Below are 19306 nucleotides of genomic sequence, written 5' to 3'. Positions count from 1 at the left end.
GGCCGGGCGCTCCCCCCATGTGACCGCGCGGGCGCCCAGCTGGGGCGAGTTAAGTGGCGGCGCCGGGGACCGCCGGCTGCCCGGCTGCCGCTCCCCAGAGCTTTAGCCTTGGCATTTTTGATTTCTTATTTTTTTCTCCTCCATCCTCGGCGTTTGGCACTTTTCAAACAGCAGCGCCCCGCTGAGCGCGGCGCGGACCGAGCCGCCCCGGTGGCGCTGCAGGCGGCGGTGGCGCGGGGAGCGATGCTGCCTGCCCGCCCGGGCTCCCCTCCGCCCGCCCGGGCTCCCGGAGCCGCCGGCGCCGCCTGACCGTGGTGCTGGATGCAGGCGCGACCCGGAGGCAGCGCTTGCCATGTGTGCTGGTAGCGCCCGGCTGTGGCAGCGCCCGGGGCCCGGCTCCGGGTAAGTCGGGGCGGCACCGGGCACGGCCCCCGCCGCCACCATGGTGAAGGAGGAGTGCAAGGCGCTGCTGGACGCGCTCAACAAGGTGACCGCCTGCTACCGGCACATGGTGCTGACCATCGGCGGCACCTCGGACTCCCAGAACCTGCGGGAGGAGCTAAAGAAAACCCGGCAGAAAGCTCAGGAGCTGGCGGTGGCCAACAGGAACAAGCTCACCACGGTCCTGAAGGACAAAACCGTGAGTAAGGAAGATAAAGCCGAGTTCGAGAGGCTATGGGTGATTTTCTCCACGTGCCTAGAGATCCTGGAGATCGATATGAGGAGAGCCCTGGAGCTGGGCCACGAGTTCCCGCTGAACGTCCCCAAAAAACACCTGATCCAGACAGGCATGAGCGGGGGAACCTCCGGCGTGGCCGCCCGCGCCATGAGCGTCCAGAACATGAAATACGAGGCTGAGCACAACATAGACGTGGTGGATTTGAAAGACCTCGAGAACGAGATCAACCAGGTAGGAGAGATGATGTACGAGATGGAGATGAAGGTCAATGTCCCCCAGTGGACAGTAGAGGCTAAGCAAGACCCAGGGGCTGAACTGAAATCCACCATCAGTGTGGGTGCTTCCTCTATTGGCATGATCTCTGTGGAGGAAAATAAATCCTTCTGCGATATCAGCAAGGTTCTAGCTGGGATTATTTTCACTGCTGTGCTCATTATCGCTATTGTCCTGGCAGTGTGTGTGGTAAAACTGTCTTAGGGTGGTGCAAGCTCTGACACGAGCGACCCCTCTCCAGCCTGTCTCTGGAGTGTTTCATGCCTCACCTTTACTTCCAAAGTGTGTCACTTGGATGAGCTGAGAATTTTAAACGAGCACTTGAAAGAACAAAGCAGAACTTTTGCCTCTGGATATTCTAAAATGCACTATCTGTTTCTTCATGGTTTTTGAAGAAAAGGGATGCAAATCAGCCTGCAGAATAGAATGTCTTCGTTTACTGGACTTGTAACAGTTAAGTGAAATATCAGGGTATTATCACTACTGGCTGTAACAGGGATTTGCCTGCTATTAATAGGTCACTATTCTCAGAAGCCTGTGGTTTTTGTTCTTCACTAGGCTCTGGTGTTTGCTGCTGGTCACTGTTTACAGTATTGGAGGGTAACATAAATTTGATGGCTAACATGGGTGTTTTGTCTGACCAACTGAATAGAATACTTTTTTTTCCATCAAATACAAAACATATTTCTTGAGTGGAGGAAAGGGGTAAGGATGAAAACCCCAATAAAATAATGTAACCAACCTCTCTTTTAAATAAGTTAATGGTTGGGCAGGGGGGAGAAAATGGAACAATGTTTGATACAAAGTACTGTTTGTTAATTTAGACTGGATTGTACAGAACCCAGTTGCATGAATTGGCACAGCATATGTCAATGACTAATCGCTTTCCAAATCCAGAGAGAAAAAAGGGAAAGTTGCATATTCAGAAAAATACTAGCAAGCCTCATGGTTTTCATTCACATTTACCACGATGTTATTATCTTTCCCTGCAGAAAGACTGATTCTTGCTACTGATTTTCATTTTTCTCTCTGAAGCAGCAATTTGTACTCCGTGATTAACTATGAAAACAGCAGCAGTCAATCTACCCACAGCAGATGCAGTAACATGGAAAATAGATTTTAGCAAAGAGAAATGATGTTAAGTTAAAGCAGACTTTCCCAATGGGATCCCCTCTCCGTTGACAGGGAGGGACTGATGCTTGTATGTGTACAGCCACATTTCTGCAAGCTCCCAAATTGCAGAAATCCAGACAAAGCTAAAAATGTGTCTCAGTTTCATATCTCAGTCATGTCTGATTAATCATCTGGGAAACAGGAAGCCTGTAGCATTGGTCCCATTTGATAACACTACAATTCTGGAAGGGAAATGCAACAGCATAGAACTTTCAAGTGCTTCCCTGTGGAGTTGTCAATATTTAAATATAAAATTGTGTGAACAGACACTTACTTAGCAGAGAAGCTTTACAATATTTTGTAAAAAGTATTTATGTGTTATGGTATTTATTATTTACTTCTGGAAATACCTTCTAGTGCTGTGAACACACACTGGCGGTTCAGGAATGCTTGGTACATGTGCTACAGTGCCATAGATGTATGGGGCACTCCACAGCCAAATATAAAGACCCCAAAATACTGGGGGTTTAAGAAGTCATTTTTCTTCATTGATTATTACAGGAACATTGTCAAAAGTAATAATCAGGCATGTTTTGTGAACAGTCTTCATGCTTGTTAAATAAAATTGACAACATCCATAAACACCTAATACTTTTTAGTATTTTTGAGTTAAGAACTAAACATACTTGAAAAAACTGCAGCAAACAATTTAGTCTTTAAAACTTAACTGGATTTATTGGGGGGTGGGGGGGGGAGTGTATTTGAATCTGGTCACTTGTAGGTGAGGAAAAAAATAGTAAGCAGAGGCCTGAATTCAAAGCTATAGATTATCCTTATGTTGAAGGATAATGTGAGCTCTGGACATTGGTCCAGTCTAACTCCATTCTCTCAGGAATTCAGTGTGTTCCAAGACAACTCCACATTCCTTTCTGTTGTATTTCACTCATTCCACAGAATATGTTTTATATGTAGTTAATCTATGTCTGTAGAGGTCCCTGACAGCTGTCTAACAAAGCCCGCTCTGTATTTCTCGGTGCTACAGTTCCAGCCTGCCTAGACAAGGTGTAATTGCTGAGTGTTCATTTAAATTCGATGATCTCCTTCACAATCACAATAAGTAAACATATTTAAGGAAAATACAGTAAAAGCTGCAGAAGAATGTACCTATTTGGATTGCCACCTGTTGTCATTAAGGACCTGTGGATGTTTTCACTTTTTGCACTCTCAGTTCACAGGAGGGTAGAGAAGCCATTGGGCTCTATTCTGTGCTTCCTGAAAACTCCATATACCTTGTGAAATCAGACCATTTAACCACATGTTCTCAAACCCCCAAGTCATGAATGCAAGTCTGTTTTCTGGTGGATAAGTAAATGGTAACAATGACCACATTCATTATCTTTTATCTTGGTATCTTCCACATACCTAACCACAGATAAACAGTTTATCCATGCTTATTTTTAAGAATAGGTCAGGTCATCTTTGGAAGCAAGCCTCAGTGGGTTGGTAAATTTTAAGTTTTCAGTCCAATACAGTTTTGGGTTTTTATTTGGATTTTTTAATATAGGACTCAAAGAATTCATATAAATAGCCTCTAAGTATGTAAGTCTTGCTTTATTATGAATATGCATACAATTACTATTTAAAGGATTGGCCTTGGAAAAAGAATTTTCAAATCTTAAGACAAAGCTGGCTGCAAATTAATTCAACATTAGTATGTTTCTAAAAATCTGTATCATCTAATATTTAGGCTATCTAAAATTAATAGATTAAGTAGAATTATAACAGAGGATTGGCACTGTCTACATGGATAAAGTGCTGCCATTAATCTCCTACATGTGTTTATTCCACGTGACAGAGTTTGGCATGACACTGCACAAAACCAAAACTAAATGAAACCACCATTGCCCAAAAGTATGGAGGCTTCCTTTAAATTTAGTCTTCATTTTTTCCCCCTACTGGAATGCAACTGGAAGGAGACTGGAAGTGCTACTTTTTAAGTGAAAAATGGGAGTTCATATTTCAAAATACTCTATACTGAAACAGCATGATGAAAAAGCACATACTCTCATGTTGATTGGTGAGAATGTAATTATAGTACAAAAGAAGATGGTCACTGCTTAATTAATATCAGTGTTGATCTACTTCAGCTCGTTTGTCTTTAGTCACAGAATACACGTATTAAATTTGCTGTATACTAACATCTTACTCCTGACTTGAATTACACTGGTTTTGCCTGTGCATGGGTGGTATTTTCTACACTTTGAATAATGCAAACCTGTTACTGTCACTATTTATTTAACTTAAAATAAAGTACTTCCTTATAACTTACTGGTTTGCTTGCAGCAGTAATTCAAACCAAACAAAATCTGTCAGAGCAAGTCCAGAGGAGGCCACAAAGTTGATCAGAGGGATCAAGCACCTCTGCTGCAAGGAAAGGCTGGGAGAATTGGGATCATTCAGCCTGGAGAAGACAAACTTTGGGGTGACCTAGTTGTGCCCTTCCAGTGCCTGAAGGGAGCCTCCAAGAAAGATGGAGAGCGCCTGTTTACAAGGGATGGAGCCACAAGGGAAATGGCTTCACTGACAGAGCTGCTTCAGATGAGATACTGGAAGAAATTGTTCCCTGTCAGGATGGTGAGGCCCTGGCACAGGTTGCCCAGAGAAGCTGTGGCTGCCCCATCCCCGGAAATGTTCAAGGCCAGACTGGACAGGGCTTGACACAGTCTGGTCTGGTGGAAGGTGTCCCTGCCCATGGCAGGGGTTGACACCAGGTGATCTTTAAGGTCTCTTCCAACTCAAACCATTCTATGACTCTTTGAAAAGCTGGAATATTAATATAGCATATCTGTAGTAGGCTCTTCTAAGCTAAAGTTCCTGTTTCAACCACAGTAATAAAAGTAATATGCTAAGCTCTCATTAGTTTTGTTAACATCGTTAAACACAGCCTTCTCAAGCTCCCAAAATTGAATAGTGATGTAGCATACACTGCCAGGGAAGGAGCAGTCTGAAAAGCCAGGAAATCCCTGCCTTAGGAAACAGCTACAATAACATTCAGGCTAACAGATGATTCTGCCTTCAGCGCTGGTTTTCCAGTGTTAAGTACAGAACCATTGGCTTGGACAACCTGAAAACCAGACTAGACTGGACTAACAATTGGATTCTCCTTGTGTTAGGATCTAAACTCTGTCTCTCTCAAGCCAGCAAAGCTGGCATTTACTTTAGCAAAAGATTTACACTACCTAAGGAGTGTGAAACTTGGTCCTGTGCTATTGGTACCAACTATGGTCAACAGTTTTATCAAACCACCAGAACTGAGTCTGCTAAACACAACAATTTGTAATTTCATTCCAGGATTTCCAGTCTATCACCATAAAAACCCATTACACTTTTATAGTTTAGGAACCCAGGATCTTAATTAATGTGATTCTCCTGATGTTGCAAACAGTGTAACATCAAAATTGAGCACTATAAATATAAAATAAAATTAGTTTCAAAATTCTTCATGCAGGTATGAAAATAGTTTTTACAGTAATGCAATTATTTAAAACTGGACCAAATGAGCGATGTAATTAGCTTTCAGATTAAAAATTAAACATGTGCTTATTGTTCGTAGAGAGGATTGGTTACAGGCTTGCTTTTCCTTCTCTGGAAAGTTTGTGTTGTTTACGTTTGCTTTCCACAAATACATTCTATTTAAGTGCTAATGGAACTCCTAGTCAACATATTTACCCTTCACAGATTTTCATTATGTAAAAAGTCATTCAGTAAGACCAGTGGATTACAGATCTCTAAGTGCTTTCTCTCAATACGATTATGTAAGTCTTTTAATGCAGGAAGAGATCTGGACAAAATAGTTCACACGTGAGCAGCATTTGCTACAATAAGTGTACAATAAAAGTGGGATTAGAAAATAATGTCTTTCATATAAAATTATCCACGTGTTTAGGGAACAACAAAAAAAGGCAAGGAGATGGATGTATGTAGTAAATACCAAAGTTTGCTTTTTATTATATACAACAACATCCCAATGTTAAACAACAGCTTCTCTATAAAAAAAATAATATCTTATGCCCAATGGGACAGAGGATATAAAATATCCCTGAGTGGAACTGACTCCATTCTCTTATTACCTCTTACAGAGTGAGAGTAAAAATAGTTTGATTTGCTACATGTTGTTATCCATTTCACAGAAGACAATCCTTATCTCCCTCGGTTGCACACTACAAATGACTTTCCCCTGGAAGAAGGCAGTCCCACATGGCTGGATCCCATCACCCACCCTCACAGCTCGCTGCTGTGGTACTGGGTGCAGTTGGATGTAGCTTTAGCAGCTGCCACTGCGGAACCTGTGCAAAGGTGAAAAGTCACAGGGCATTTAACCAGCACCAGGGCTCTGGTGGATCCTGTCAGCCAGCCAAGCACGAGTGTTCCATGCTGGAAGCAGTGTGACTGCAAACACAAATCCATCACATCCTCTCTGAAACTGCTACCCACAGAGGCCACTTACCAAATGCATATAATATATATGCATTATATATATATAATAAATGATGTTTATTGCTCAGTTCCAGTCATTTGTGAGAATATCTACTGTGATTTACCAGAGCGACAGAAACTGACTTCTCAGCCCTCCACAGGGTCAGGTGGGTTTTTGTTTTGTTCTCTTTCCTTGAATTGTATGTTTTATTTACACTGTACTGCATGACATTATTTATCATACACTTAAATCATACAAACTCACAAATCCTCTGAAAGCTAGGTATAATTCAGCTGCACAGAAATGGATGTCACAGCTGTGGTATAAATGTGGTCTGTTATTTTGATCATTTCCACTGTGCGTGAAATTATCACTGGAGTCTCTGATCAGTCAAGTCTGTCTCTCACACACAAATGTTCAAATAACACACACAGCTGAACTCACTGATGTGCCACAGCACTAAAAAACCACACAGCAAAAAAAATTACTTTAAAAATCATGGGGCTTTTGAAAGAATAATAAATCTCATATCTTACAGTCATCTACAATTCTCTTGGGAAAAAAAATTAAATGCAATTCTTCTGTGTGATCCAGAAAAATCTATACAAAAATAGCATAAACTTTGGGAAAAAAAAAAAAAACACAAGAAAGGGGAAATAAGAAAAAAAGACAAAAGAAAATACTTAACTATTTATACCATATAAAATGACTGAGGACTGCCAGAGACAGCAAACATGATACTCCCTTAGCAACTTAATGTAACATGCTAATTGTAACTTAAGAGATACACATTTGAATTCTGGGTCCTGGAAGGTGTGCTCCAAATGATTCCTCAAACAAGCCCCCAGTGCTCAGTCTGGCAAGAAAATACATGTGTGAAAACTATTCACATAACTAAAAGCTGCAGAATTAGAATCATAATTTCCATAAGATTGTAATCCATTTTGTGTCTGTTGGAAGTAGAACAGGTCCAGTTGTTAATACTATCTGTAACCTAGTTTTCTCATCTGCCTAATTTGTTGGAATATCATTTTGTATGAAGTTAACTGCTTTGTGTTTTTTATTTTTCTTTTTAGTCAATCAATATAATGGTGGTGTTATCATAAACCTGCATTTCCTAGATGTGACATTTATTCACAATTTGGAAACGATACTTGAAAACATATACAGTGAATAATCTATTTACTTTTCATATTAATTATTAAGTCTGCCTATTTGTTGATATTATAGGAGCTAAACAATCTAAAAGCTTTAGCATGTCCTTTTGAAGTGACCTGGAGATATTTGAAATACCACTTGAAATAGCTGGAGGCAATTAAAAGATGTGTAGATGGGGCACTTGGGGACATGGTTTAGTGGTGGACTTGGCAGTGCTGGGTTCGTGGTTGGACTCAATGATCTTGGGGTTTTTTCCCAACCTAAATAACTCTGTGATTCTACAATACTGTACAATAAGCCAGTTTAAGAAGCAGTAGGCAAACCTAATGAAATCTCTGCATTTTTTGATACTTGCAGTTGTCACAAATCCTTATTGTAGACACTGCATCTGCATGGGGACAAAGATGCATCCAAATTAAACCAAGAACTGACTTAGTATAATCATCTCCAACTCACAGGATACCATGTAAACTAAATGATGAAATATTGGTGGACCTTGTTTTTCATCTGAAATTAATGATTGCAGTGGTGAGATCTGCACTGACCTGTCTGGGCAAAATAATTTATGCAATGATGTAACAGAACGAATGAAGTCATTTGATTGCTAAGTAGTCTAACCACATTAAAAAAAAACAGAAAATGAATTTGAGAATCATTTCTATGTATCTAGTGACTAAACTTTTTTTTTAAAACAAACAGGCATTTTCTTGTAAGCAGTAACTCAACTGTAGAGAAAAATGTTGAAGTTTGAAGTAATCTCTGCATTGCTGAAATATGATGCCTCAAAGAATTATTACCAGTGCAATAATCTTATGGTATTTTATTTGATGTAACTTTTGTATCACTCAGAAGGGTTTATTTTTCAATACAACACAATCTGGTTTTGAAAACAACCTGAAATACAAAAGTATTTGGAGTCCATTAAATAAACAATTTTATGTTCTGGCATACGAGAAGCATGAAAGACAGCTGAATTCTTTAGTTTTTAGCAAAACCACCTTTTTTTCTTTTTTTAATAATTTAATTCGGAGGGGACCTCTTGACTCTTCAGCCTTCTGTTACATTTGACTGAGTGTCACACATGTATTATCTAGCTAATTCTTGCTATGCACTGAAGTGCCCTGTATTCCCAGCCCACAACTGGCCTTGAAGCATCATGTCCTTGTGCTGGAATCCTTCCACGCAGTAATGCAACGAACTGGTGTGCTTGGTTTAGGATTAGTGATAGATTTTCTCTTTTTTTTCTGAAATCACTCATAAAGCTATAGAATATTTAAGTACAAGTGAGATAAGCTCTGCATTCTAGCAGAATATATTGAAAAAAAATCATCTAAGTTGGAGATGAAGAAACATGCTCTATAGATAACCTTACATCTAATTTGCCTTTAATGCTTTTTCTATATTCATGTGAGCTACCTCCAGCAGGTCAGCTATAGCTTTGAGGGGGCAGATACACACTCTACGAGCTGATATTTTGCCTTTCTTAGCAGGAAACTGGAAGGGAGCAAAACCTTTGCATCCTTTATCTTTTCTCACAGAGTTTCTTGAGTGCTCATTCTCAGAACCTCCTGCAACCTCCAGTCCGGATAACTGGGTCAGGTAAAGACTCACACACTCCTGGAATTTCACATGAGATGACTTCAGCTTTGCAGTGAATGGACACTGAACTTCTCTTCCTAAGACAATTCTGAAAAAAGTCAAAAAAACCTGCCAGCAATAGGGTGAATCTGCTGACCCTCAGGTAAGGAATGGCACCTTCTTAACAGGTGGCATATACTGCAGAACTGGAAAATGCAGCAATTAGAGTAGGGAAGAAAGTTTCCCTTAGCTTGCACTTGGCTGTCTTTGGGCCCAAAGAACGGCTCAGGATGCTGAGCTCAGTCCTGAACAGAACTGTAACCCCAACCCTGGCATTCTCTGGGTGTCTGAGGCCACAGCCAGCCACACATCCCATTTCCACTGCCCCGCAGGAATGCCTAGGGAGTTTAATACCAGTGGGTGCCAGTGAAACCAGGGGAGTTGTGATCAGGGGAACAAAGCACCTCTGCTATGAGGAAAGGCTGAGAGAATTGGGATTGTTCAGCCTGCAGAAGAGACAGCTTTGGGGTGACCTAATTGTGCCCTTCCAGTGCCTGAAGGGAGCCTGCAAGAAAGATGAAGAGGAACAATTTACAAGGGCCTGGGGTGACAAGTGGAAATGGCTTCATACTGACAGAGAGTAAGTTTAGAGGGAATATTGGGAAGAAATCTTTCCCTGTGAGGGCAATGAGGCACTGGAACAGGTTGCCCAGAGAAGCTGTGGCTGCCCCTGGATCCCTGGAAGTGTCCAAGGCCAGGCTGGATGTGGCCTGGAGCAAGTTGGGATACTGGAAGGTATCCCTGCCCATGGCAGAGGGGAACCAGGTGATCTTTAAGGTCTCCTCCAACCCAGACCATTTTATGATCCTATGCTTTGTTTGCCAGGTTATCCCTGCTTTACATACTAGCACTTGTGAGCCTTTAGACTGTCCAAGATAAAAAAACCCCAAACCAATATTCCAGTTAGAAACTTAAGATAACACTGTAATCATTGCTATTCTCTGGTGCCAGATTTTCCTAGATATGTTCTGAAATTATGTTCCAGGGCTATCAGACATTGCATTTTTGTCATCCTAAGACAGTTTTGTATATGTGTGGGTATTATATCTGATTTGAAAGTGACACCATTCATTACTGGTACATAAGCACTTTCTACTTAAAATGCCTTTATGCTGAAATGACATAATGGACCCTAAATCGTTTTGATCAGCCATCAAGCTCATTGGATGTTAAATCTTAAAAAAAAACCTCAGTAGTTTATTAATATTTCACCAGTAAAGCAGCTTTTAGGCAAAGCACATTCCTAACAAGATGCAGTGAAATAGTTAACTACACAAAGAGTGCAAAAGGCTAACAAATATCAAGATGAATGTCATGATTTTAGATTCAAAGTACCTTAGTAGAAAACAACAAATTAATGAGCCTTGTGCTTCAACTCCCTAACGTGGTAATTACTGATGAGCAAAAAGGATTAAATTAGTGAGGAAAAGGGCTGCTCACGTTACAAGGTATCATTGGTTTTGCTTGTATAGTTGGTGATAAGCAGTGGAAGGAGAGGGAGGCAGGCACGTCTATTGTCTGGCCATGCATTTTAGCAGCATCAGCTGGCTTGGCTGACCTGCTCTGCCCACTGCAGACAGGCACCAGGGTGAGCTTATGGCCCAGCTGTGTCTGGGCACACCTCAAGGTCATTTTTTGATTTGTCAATTGACATGATCCAGCATCCCACTGCTTCAGCTGCTTCTAAACTTCATTTCAGTTCCAGTGACACACATGTCATAGGCATCAAGTACAAGCTCAAATATAAAATCAAATTGAGAGGTTGTCAGAAGCATGTACAGGCACGTGGGTATTTGCCAAATGCAATCTGGCAAGAGAAGGATCATGGATGGGAGAAGGATTTTCCCACGTTACATGTAAATAGCGTTGTCGCCAACTTCTCAACCTGTGTCATCCACTTCTTTCTACTTAAATTTCTTACAGATTAAGCAAAATTGAGGAATCAAAATCAATTAACAAAATAAAATGTTTCCTAAAGGTTCAAAGAACCTTTCAAGGTTTTGGTACCTTGCTGAATAACTCTTTTTTTTCAGGTAACAAGGTACTTAAAAACCTCAAAACAGAAGAGCTCTGTAACGATTAACTAAAACTCTACATACTCCTCCCGTTTGGAATGTACTAGAACAAATTCAAACAACTTGGCAAACGTCACGTTTAACTACAGGCCTAAAATGACTTTTGCTGTCAGCATGGCTTGCTGTGGAATTGAGATAAGGAGATTTCTGTGAGGCCAGCTGGCGGGTCAGCAGCAGCATTACGAACACAAATCCGAGTCCTTGGCTCCTGACCCCGTGCTGACTGCCGGGGCTGGAACTACAGACCCTTCCCCTGTGCTCAGCGAGGTTTTCGGCTCCGAGGAAGCTCCTGGACATTTACACCTTGTGGTGCTATAAGTACACTCCGTGCTGTGAGCCCCCAGGAAACGCCAGCCAGCCCAAGCCACAGCTTCCCAAGCCACTTAAAGCCATCGCCTCGTTTCTCCCGGACATCGCTGCCTTAAACATAAACCCTCTGCATTTCCCTAAGCTTTCGCCCCCTGAGGACACCCGCTACTTACCGGCTTAGGGCTGAGGGGGGCTGAGGCATCCCGGCGCTGTCCCGCCTCCTGCGGGCCTCCCCCGGCGCTGGCCCGCCCCGCGGCTGCAGTGGCTCCTCCGGGGGCGCAGGCGGCGGTGCCGCCCGCCCAGCCCGCGGGAGCGCGGCCGCCCCGGTGCCCTCCGCCTCGCCAAGATGAACCCGCGGCTGCGGCACTGGCGGGAGGCGGCCACGCTGCTGCTGGCGGCGGGCACGCCGGGCCCGGGCCGGCCGCCGCGCTCGCCGCTCGGCCCCTTCGACTACGAGCTGCTGCTGCTGCGCCGGAGCTCCCGCAGCGGCTTCATGCCCGGCGCCCACGTGTTCCCGGGCGGGCTGGCGGAACCGGCGGATTTCTCCGCCGAGTGGCTGGGGCTGCTGCCCGCCTCGCCGCACTGCGGGCTGGGCGCCGTGAAGCCGCCGCCGCCCGGCGGCAGCCGCGCCCCGCTCTTCGCCGCCGACCGGGAGAGCCTGGGCTCGCAGCTGCCGGGTGAAGTCGCCTTCCGCATCTGCGCTCTGAGGGAGACCTTCGAGGAGGCGGGGATCCTGCTGCTGGTGCCGGGGCGCGGGCCGGCCCCGCCGCTGCCCGCCGAACGCCTGCCGCCCGCCGCCGAGCTCGGGGAGTGGCGGCGCCGGGTGCGGGAGGACGCGTCCTGCTTCCTGCGGCTGTGCCGGCACCTGGGCTGCGCGCCCAACATCTGGGCGCTGCACGAGTGGAGCAACTGGCTGACGCCCGTGGGCAGGGCCGGCCGCGGCGGCCGTCGCTATGACACGGCTTTCTACCTGTGCTGCCTGCAGGAGCGGCCGCCACACGTCTCGCAGGACAACCAGGAGGTGACAGCTGTCCTGGTAAGAGGGGCCGGGGTGCCGGGATGCAGCACAGCCCGGCCGGGCTGGTGTTTCGATGGGAGCGGCCGCTCCTGCCCGAGCCCTTCTCCCGGCGCCCCTGGCTCCGCCGAGACTGTGCCCTTACACTTCGAACAGGCGTAGAATCATAGAATGGTAGGAGTTGCAATGGACCTTAAAGATCATCGTGTCCCACCCCTGCTATGGGCAGCACACCTTCCACCAGAACAGGCTGCTCCAAGCATGCAAGGCCCCTCCGACCTGGCCTTGCACACTTCCAGGGATCCAGGGGCATCCACAACTGCTTTGGGCAACCTGTGCCAGGGTCCCACCACTCTAACCGTAAAAAAACTGCCTTCTAATATCTAATCTAAAAGTCCCCTCTTTCGATTTGTACCCATTGTACTCCTTGTCTTGTCACTACAGTTCCTGACAAAGTGTCCCTTTCCAGCTTCCCTGCAGTCCCCTCAGATTCTGGAAGGTGCTGTGAGGTCTCCACACAATTGTCTTTTCTCCAGATCAATCCAAGCCCTCCTGATAAAGCTCCTTGAGACGTGAGGAAAGGGAAGGGAGCTTTTACCTGCACGGTGCCCCTCTCCCCTGGACACCTGGAGCTGCCACCATCACCAGAGGTGCAGCTGCAGCAGCTGTCGGGAGAGGGTTTTTTGTGATGTCGTGATCCGTGTCACATCAGATCCTTATTGAAATGAACAGGGCTAATGCCTTTATTAATGTTCAGCTCTTTATTAAAAAGATAAGTTGGGCAGGGGGCTCGACGCAGAGCTCGCCCCCGCGGTCGTAGCTTGCAGAGTCTGTCACTGGAGTCCAGAACAACAGCTGTCCCCGCTCCTTCCGTGGTGGCAGCACCAGGGCTCGCTCTCGCTCTCTCTGTCGCCCTGCTTATCAAAGCCTAACCTAGTCTATTCTTAAGTGATGGCGACGGGTAAAAGTCAATCAGGGGATGTGTTTCCCTCTTCCTCAGCTAGGGCATTTGCCTAGACTCCTCTACTGTGTTCAGTTTTTGATTTATATTCTTTTTTCCTCCTAAAAATACTCCCATGATCCTAAGGGGTTTCTATTTGCATGTTAGTCTCAGAGTGGCAGCGTGGAGTGGAGGGGTGGGAGGCCGGTTGTCCCCAGGTAGTTTAGAGAAAACAAACAGAGCCATTAGCTAATTAGCATTTCAATATCGGTACTTAGCTAGAGTTAGTAGTTTTCTTTTAGTGTTGCCATGGGAACTAGGAAGGCCCTGCCCGCGTCTCTGGGGAACACGTGGAAGCTGTTCATTACACTTTTCACCGAGAATTACTGTCTCTTTCAAAGGCAGTTGACAAATACTATTTTTTTACATTCATTCCTGCAGAATAGCGCAGGGTTGTCACACTTCCTCAGTATGCTGGGAGAGATCCATGTGGTATATCCAGGTATATTCCAGGGCTGCATGAGATGCTAGTAGTTTTTCTTTTAGAGTTACTTGAAAGATTGTAAGTAATATGCAAACTTGTTGAAATAGTCTAGTAAAAATTTTTAAGCTTTAACTTTTTTTACTTTTTTTTTTTTTTAATTGAGAGTGTAAAAGTAACAAACTTCATGAAGAAGCTCTAAGAGAGCTCAAGGTCAGGTACATTAGGGTCCTTGAGTTTTTCTAGGATTCTGAAGTTTGATTACTAGTTAGAAGTAGCTGAGAAACCAGACAGTTCTGTAAAAGCTTACCTAACAATGTTGGTATTGCTGATGTTGCTATATTTATTTGTTCAACAAATTTTGCTACAGAAATTTAAAAGTACCTGAAACCTGACTTTCAAGAGTTCATGTTGTAATTTTGTCGATAATAGTATAAATCTACTGCAAATGATTATGCACATATTATTAAATTTGCCATGTGAGATGAAATCAAGATTACCAATAGTTTAAACATGCAGAATTATGATGAATAGCTGGGTGTTCATGCTCTGAAAACAATGCCTCTAAGAAGCAGATGTTTAGAGGTACTTCTAAAGCTCAAAGCATCAGTGGCAACCTCTGGTAATAGTGAGTTTAATGTTTTCAGTTGGTTTCAGTAATGCCCCTAAAACAAATGTCAGTTTTTAATGTGGCATATCTGTATGTAAAATAAAAAATTATTTTATTGGGAAAATGAGTAATTTTTATCAATTGTTTGTTTTTCAGTTTTAAGAATGTCTTTGTTGTTACTTTGGTGTAATTTATACATTGTTTTTATTGTGTTCAGAAGATACTGTCTGTTGCAAGCTCTTGCTATATATACTTCCTTGCTAAATGACTTTTTAGTTTATTCAGACTTTCTATCTGCTGCTGAAACTACTATTTCAAGACTTGTTTTCATCTTCCAGTGGTCGTCACCTCCCGAAGCCATCGAACGCTTTAAGTCTCAAGAGATCTGGTTTCCTCCACCTCAGTTTTATGAATTCTGCAGGCTGTGCAACTTCTCTTCCCTCAGGGAGCTGCAGCAGTTCAGCTCTGCACGCGCTCTGGAGGGCTGTGAGCGCTGGATGCCCGTGATGCTGAGTGCTGCAGATGGATTCATCCAGCTGCTGCCGGGTAAGGACATGCTGCAGACTTCTCCTAAATGCACAGCATCTCCTGAATGCTGCGTGCTGAAGCCACATGACATAAACCATCCTTAACTGTAAGGAAAATACTCTTCTAAGTCAAATTACTGCACGCTGTTTCCACCTTGTGACAGTGGCTGCAGTCAGAGACAAGCCAGGGCATCAGACAGCACAGTTACTTCTTAGTTACTCACAACCTCATTGTCTCACCATTGTCATCATATATGTATTTGTGAAGAAATTCCAGCCTTTCAGCTTTGTGTAACCTGAAGAACGTTTAAAAACTCCTGTTTAGTCCTTTTCAGTGGGAATTCTCCTTTACTTCAGGTATTACTTTGTGAGGAGAAGGGAATCAAGCACAGCTGCAGTATCACAACTCCCAGCTGCAGTGATAAGGCACTGGACTAAAACCATACACTCAGCCATCTTTCTCCTGCCTTTTCTCCTACTTAAGTCTCTCTCATTTCATAATCATGTGCATGCAGTGTTACGAAAAGCTGCATATACTATTTATTATTTTCATCTTTTCTTAGTTTGTTGTTCATTATACTTTCCTTTTTTTCTTTTGGTCACAATTGACCTCTAGGATTTCTATATTTGTGGTTTATTATCAGTCTTGCACAAGAGTATAATGCCTTGATATTGCAAAACATATACTTCCTTCAACAAAATCGAACAAAATACATTTCTGTTCTTAGTCCTGTCTTTATAGACATGAAGAAGTGCTTGTCCTGTGCTCCACCTATTATATACACTCCTGTCTGCCCAGGCTGGCATTACAGCATATTAATAGCATATTATCAGGAGCTCTGGAACATTCAATGTGCACTGCAGTGTCACTGACATACTTCAGAAATGTATGGCTCTATCTTTAAATCTGAAGATGTTTAGAGTAAATTTACTTTTGCATTGCAAAATACATTTCCACTGATTTACATGTCCTGATAAATGTTAAGAAATTGCCAGTGTCACTCAATGAAAAGGCTGAAAAATAAGCTTGGCAGTCTCTAACTATATCTTTTTTCCTACCCCCAGGAGATGAGTTATATCCGGAAGATCCAGATTATACTGGAGAAAAGAAAACCATTATGTCAACAGATAAGAAGGTTGAAGATCTCATGAAAGAGGGTGGGATATTTCACAGGATAGTAATAAAAGACACCAATAATCTCGCTGTCTATGTTAATATTCAAGCAAAATATAAGCATATAAATCCACTGATGATAAAGTGTGATAATTCAGATTACAACAGTAGATTATAATATGTCTTTGGTTTAAATCTAGAATACTTTTAATTGCATATACGCTCACTGTGGTTTTGGTGCTTTTTAACTGTTGCCAAATAGTGAGGAAAATATTTCTCTGTCCTGCCAAAGCATTATGTCTGTATGTGTGTGTGGTGTCACATCCATGTGTATTTAATCTCTTGAGTCTTTAAAAAGAGCAGTTGTGCCGCTGTTGGGTCACAAAGGTCCTCTTCTCACTGAAAATTTAAATATATGTTATGTTCAGAACAAGCAGAGAAAAGTTGAAGATTCCTTTACTATGCTTCCCAAAGTTACCTGCTAGATAACTGCAATGTGTGTCTAGAAATGGATAAAATCTCCCCATTCCATATTTGTTGACATTTTCCACTCTATTCTCTTTTTCATTTTGGGGACAAGCAATGTATGTATAGATATAAATATAGATATATACATAAATTAACTATAATGCACTTTTAAAAAGAATTTTATAAAGTTAATTTTTATATTTGATATACTTAAATTCTTTCTACTAACGGTAATCATTCAAAACTACAATTTTCAAAGATAGACCTAATTTAAAGGAAGTGTTCTATGGAATTGAGTGCATTCTTATTATCAATATATTTTTTATCTTCAAGTTGTAAGCAATTTAAAAAATAAAAAGCTTAATTTGTTAGCTCCAAAAAGATATCAACAACTTAAGGGAATAATATTCCTCCTTGATATACCCACTTTTATATTCTAACATCCCACTTTTTGCTTCTTAACTACTTTACTAATATAACTGAGATGTAAGAACTTCAGAGGAAAGATTGCTGCTTAGGTTTTGGGTTGGATTTTTGTTTGGTTGGATTTGTCTTTTGTGCAATAAGTGGAGTCAGTGGAGCAGTTTTGTAAATTTTTTATCTAGAAGGGGAATGAATGATGACTTCAGGTTAGTCAGTAAAGTTGTTCAGAAAGCTTTTTTCCAGCTTTTGTTCTGTTTCAATTAAAACCCGTTGCTACAATTAGCTTAAATTGGTTTGTAGTATTCATTTGGATTAAAAAAATGCTGAAAAAAGGTGTGTCTTTCTCTTCTCCCTCAGAACACGGCCAGGCTGGTGCTGGTTTTGCAGACCTTGTTGAGGTTTGTAAACCTGTGCTGAACAATGAGCACCTAAGCAGAACACTGTCTTGTGCAGTAGAACACCTTCTGAATATTCTGGCTGGGTGTGACATTCCCTTTTCTCCGATCACTCGAGACTTCACCTGCCTGCCCTGACTTTTCAAACGCAATGGAGAGTGCCCTAGGACCCACCCTTGCTAGTTCCCTTAGCAAGATTCATTCCTGGGATGAATCTCATCAAGTCCCAAGGACTTGTCTATGTTCAGGCTTCTCAGATCTTGACCTTGGTTTTCTCCAACAAAAAGTACTTTATTCCTCACCTTGAAGTTCAGGGACATGGGAAATGTGGGAAGCATGACTGCAGCAAAAACTGAGCCAAAAAAAGAGTCAAATGTCAAAGAAACCCTGTCAGCCCTCTCTATGTGCGTTATCACTGAAGTATTGGGGGTGGGGTGTACATTTGTTTAAGTTCTCCTTTTCTAATCAATATACCTCTGGGAGCTCTTTTTTTTTTTTTTTTTCTCCCAGATCCTTGCCACATTCAGTTCCAGCTGTGCTTTAGCTCTCCTGACCCCATTCCTATACCCCCAAGCACCATCCCTGTATTTTCCCCTTCCTATTCCAGAAAGAATATATGGATACATATTCCTCCTTCCAGTGCCTGTGCATTTCTTTCTTGCACTTCAGTCAGACCAGAAGGGTCTTACTCAGCTTCATTGGTCTCCTGCCTGCCTTGTCTGATTCATTACACATGAGAATCAAGAGTTTTTGTGCTTCAAGGAAAAGATGCTGCAAAAGCTGCCAGCTCTCTTCTCTCCTGCTCCTTTATCTCTGAGGGCAGTTTCCAGGAGTTCTCACCTAGTAATTCCTTCAACAAGTGACAGGGTGCTCTCCTAGAACCTTCACGTTATTCATCTGGACCATATCCCTTGAGATGACAAATTCAAATACACAAAAGATTTCTTTTATTGTTCTGCCTCTTATGGTTATTCTACCAGTTTGTTTTTATGTAGAAAGTAAGTATTATGAGAAAATATTTTTGATAAATTATTTAGCAGCCGGGCACAGTAGGACTGTGGATATGGGAATGTGGGCAGGGGAGGAGTGCGGGGGTGATGGCAGGTGTGTGGAAAAACGCAGAGTTTTGACACTTGTGTTAGGTGAGGGTTCTCCCTCTGTCTGGCTGAGGTTGTATCTTCCTGCAGAGCTAAGAACTACACCAAGGACTTACGCGAAGTTATTTCACCACTTCCACAGGGGCGGATCCCTATGAACTCTTTCCACTTGTCCATTTACTTCTTGGTGCTACAGCTGTTTTGTGTTTTTCTTTTTTCCTGTGGTTGTTGTCCCTGGATTAGTTAAGAACTACCAGTGTGTCCAAAGAACTACCACCATTTCACCATTGCCTCTGCTACAGAGACTTTAAGCCTGAAATAAATTCCAAATCCCAAAGGTTTATTGTAATAATTTCCCTCAAGTCCTAGTAGAATATTCTTGATTTCAAGTCGTTTGTAGTAAGGCTTTTATTCTTTCACTATGAGTTTGGTTTCCATTTTATACCAAAAGCAAGACGACGGATTTCCCTACGCTTTGTGAGGTGTCCTGTGGCGTGTCAGGTGTTTCTTGTGC

The 19306-nt window shown here is 42.8% G+C and overlaps 3 protein-coding genes across 3 annotated transcripts in view; 2 read left to right on the top strand and 1 right to left on the bottom strand.

The window, feature by feature from the left end:
* Nucleotides 1–12298, bottom strand: part of ANKRD27 (ankyrin repeat domain 27) — a 55482-nt gene extending 43184 nt beyond the window's left edge. Inside the window, exon 1 of the mRNA XM_053952475.1 lies at nucleotides 11896–12298. The gene's annotated coding sequence lies outside the window, so the exon portion shown is untranslated. The remainder of the gene's footprint in view (nucleotides 1–11895) is intronic.
* RGS9BP (regulator of G protein signaling 9 binding protein) lies at nucleotides 429–4393 on the top strand. The gene has a single exon (XM_053952482.1). It carries the CDS (start codon nucleotides 443–445, stop codon nucleotides 1154–1156), a length of 714 nt encoding a protein of 237 aa, XP_053808457.1. The 5' UTR covers nucleotides 429–442; the 3' UTR covers nucleotides 1157–4393.
* On the top strand, nucleotides 12054–17582 carry NUDT19 (nudix hydrolase 19). Its single transcript, XM_053952481.1, has 3 exons — nucleotides 12054–12758; nucleotides 15107–15314; nucleotides 16361–17582. Exons 1-3 carry the CDS (start codon nucleotides 12069–12071, stop codon nucleotides 16585–16587), a joined length of 1125 nt encoding a protein of 374 aa, XP_053808456.1. The 5' UTR covers nucleotides 12054–12068; the 3' UTR covers nucleotides 16588–17582.
* Nucleotides 17583–19306: the final 1724 nt, after the last annotated feature.

Source organism: Vidua chalybeata, chromosome 11, assembly GCF_026979565.1.
Source record: "Vidua chalybeata isolate OUT-0048 chromosome 11, bVidCha1 merged haplotype, whole genome shotgun sequence".
NCBI lineage: Eukaryota > Metazoa > Chordata > Aves > Passeriformes > Viduidae > Vidua > Vidua chalybeata.
This window is presented reverse-complemented; position numbering and strand designations above follow the sequence as displayed.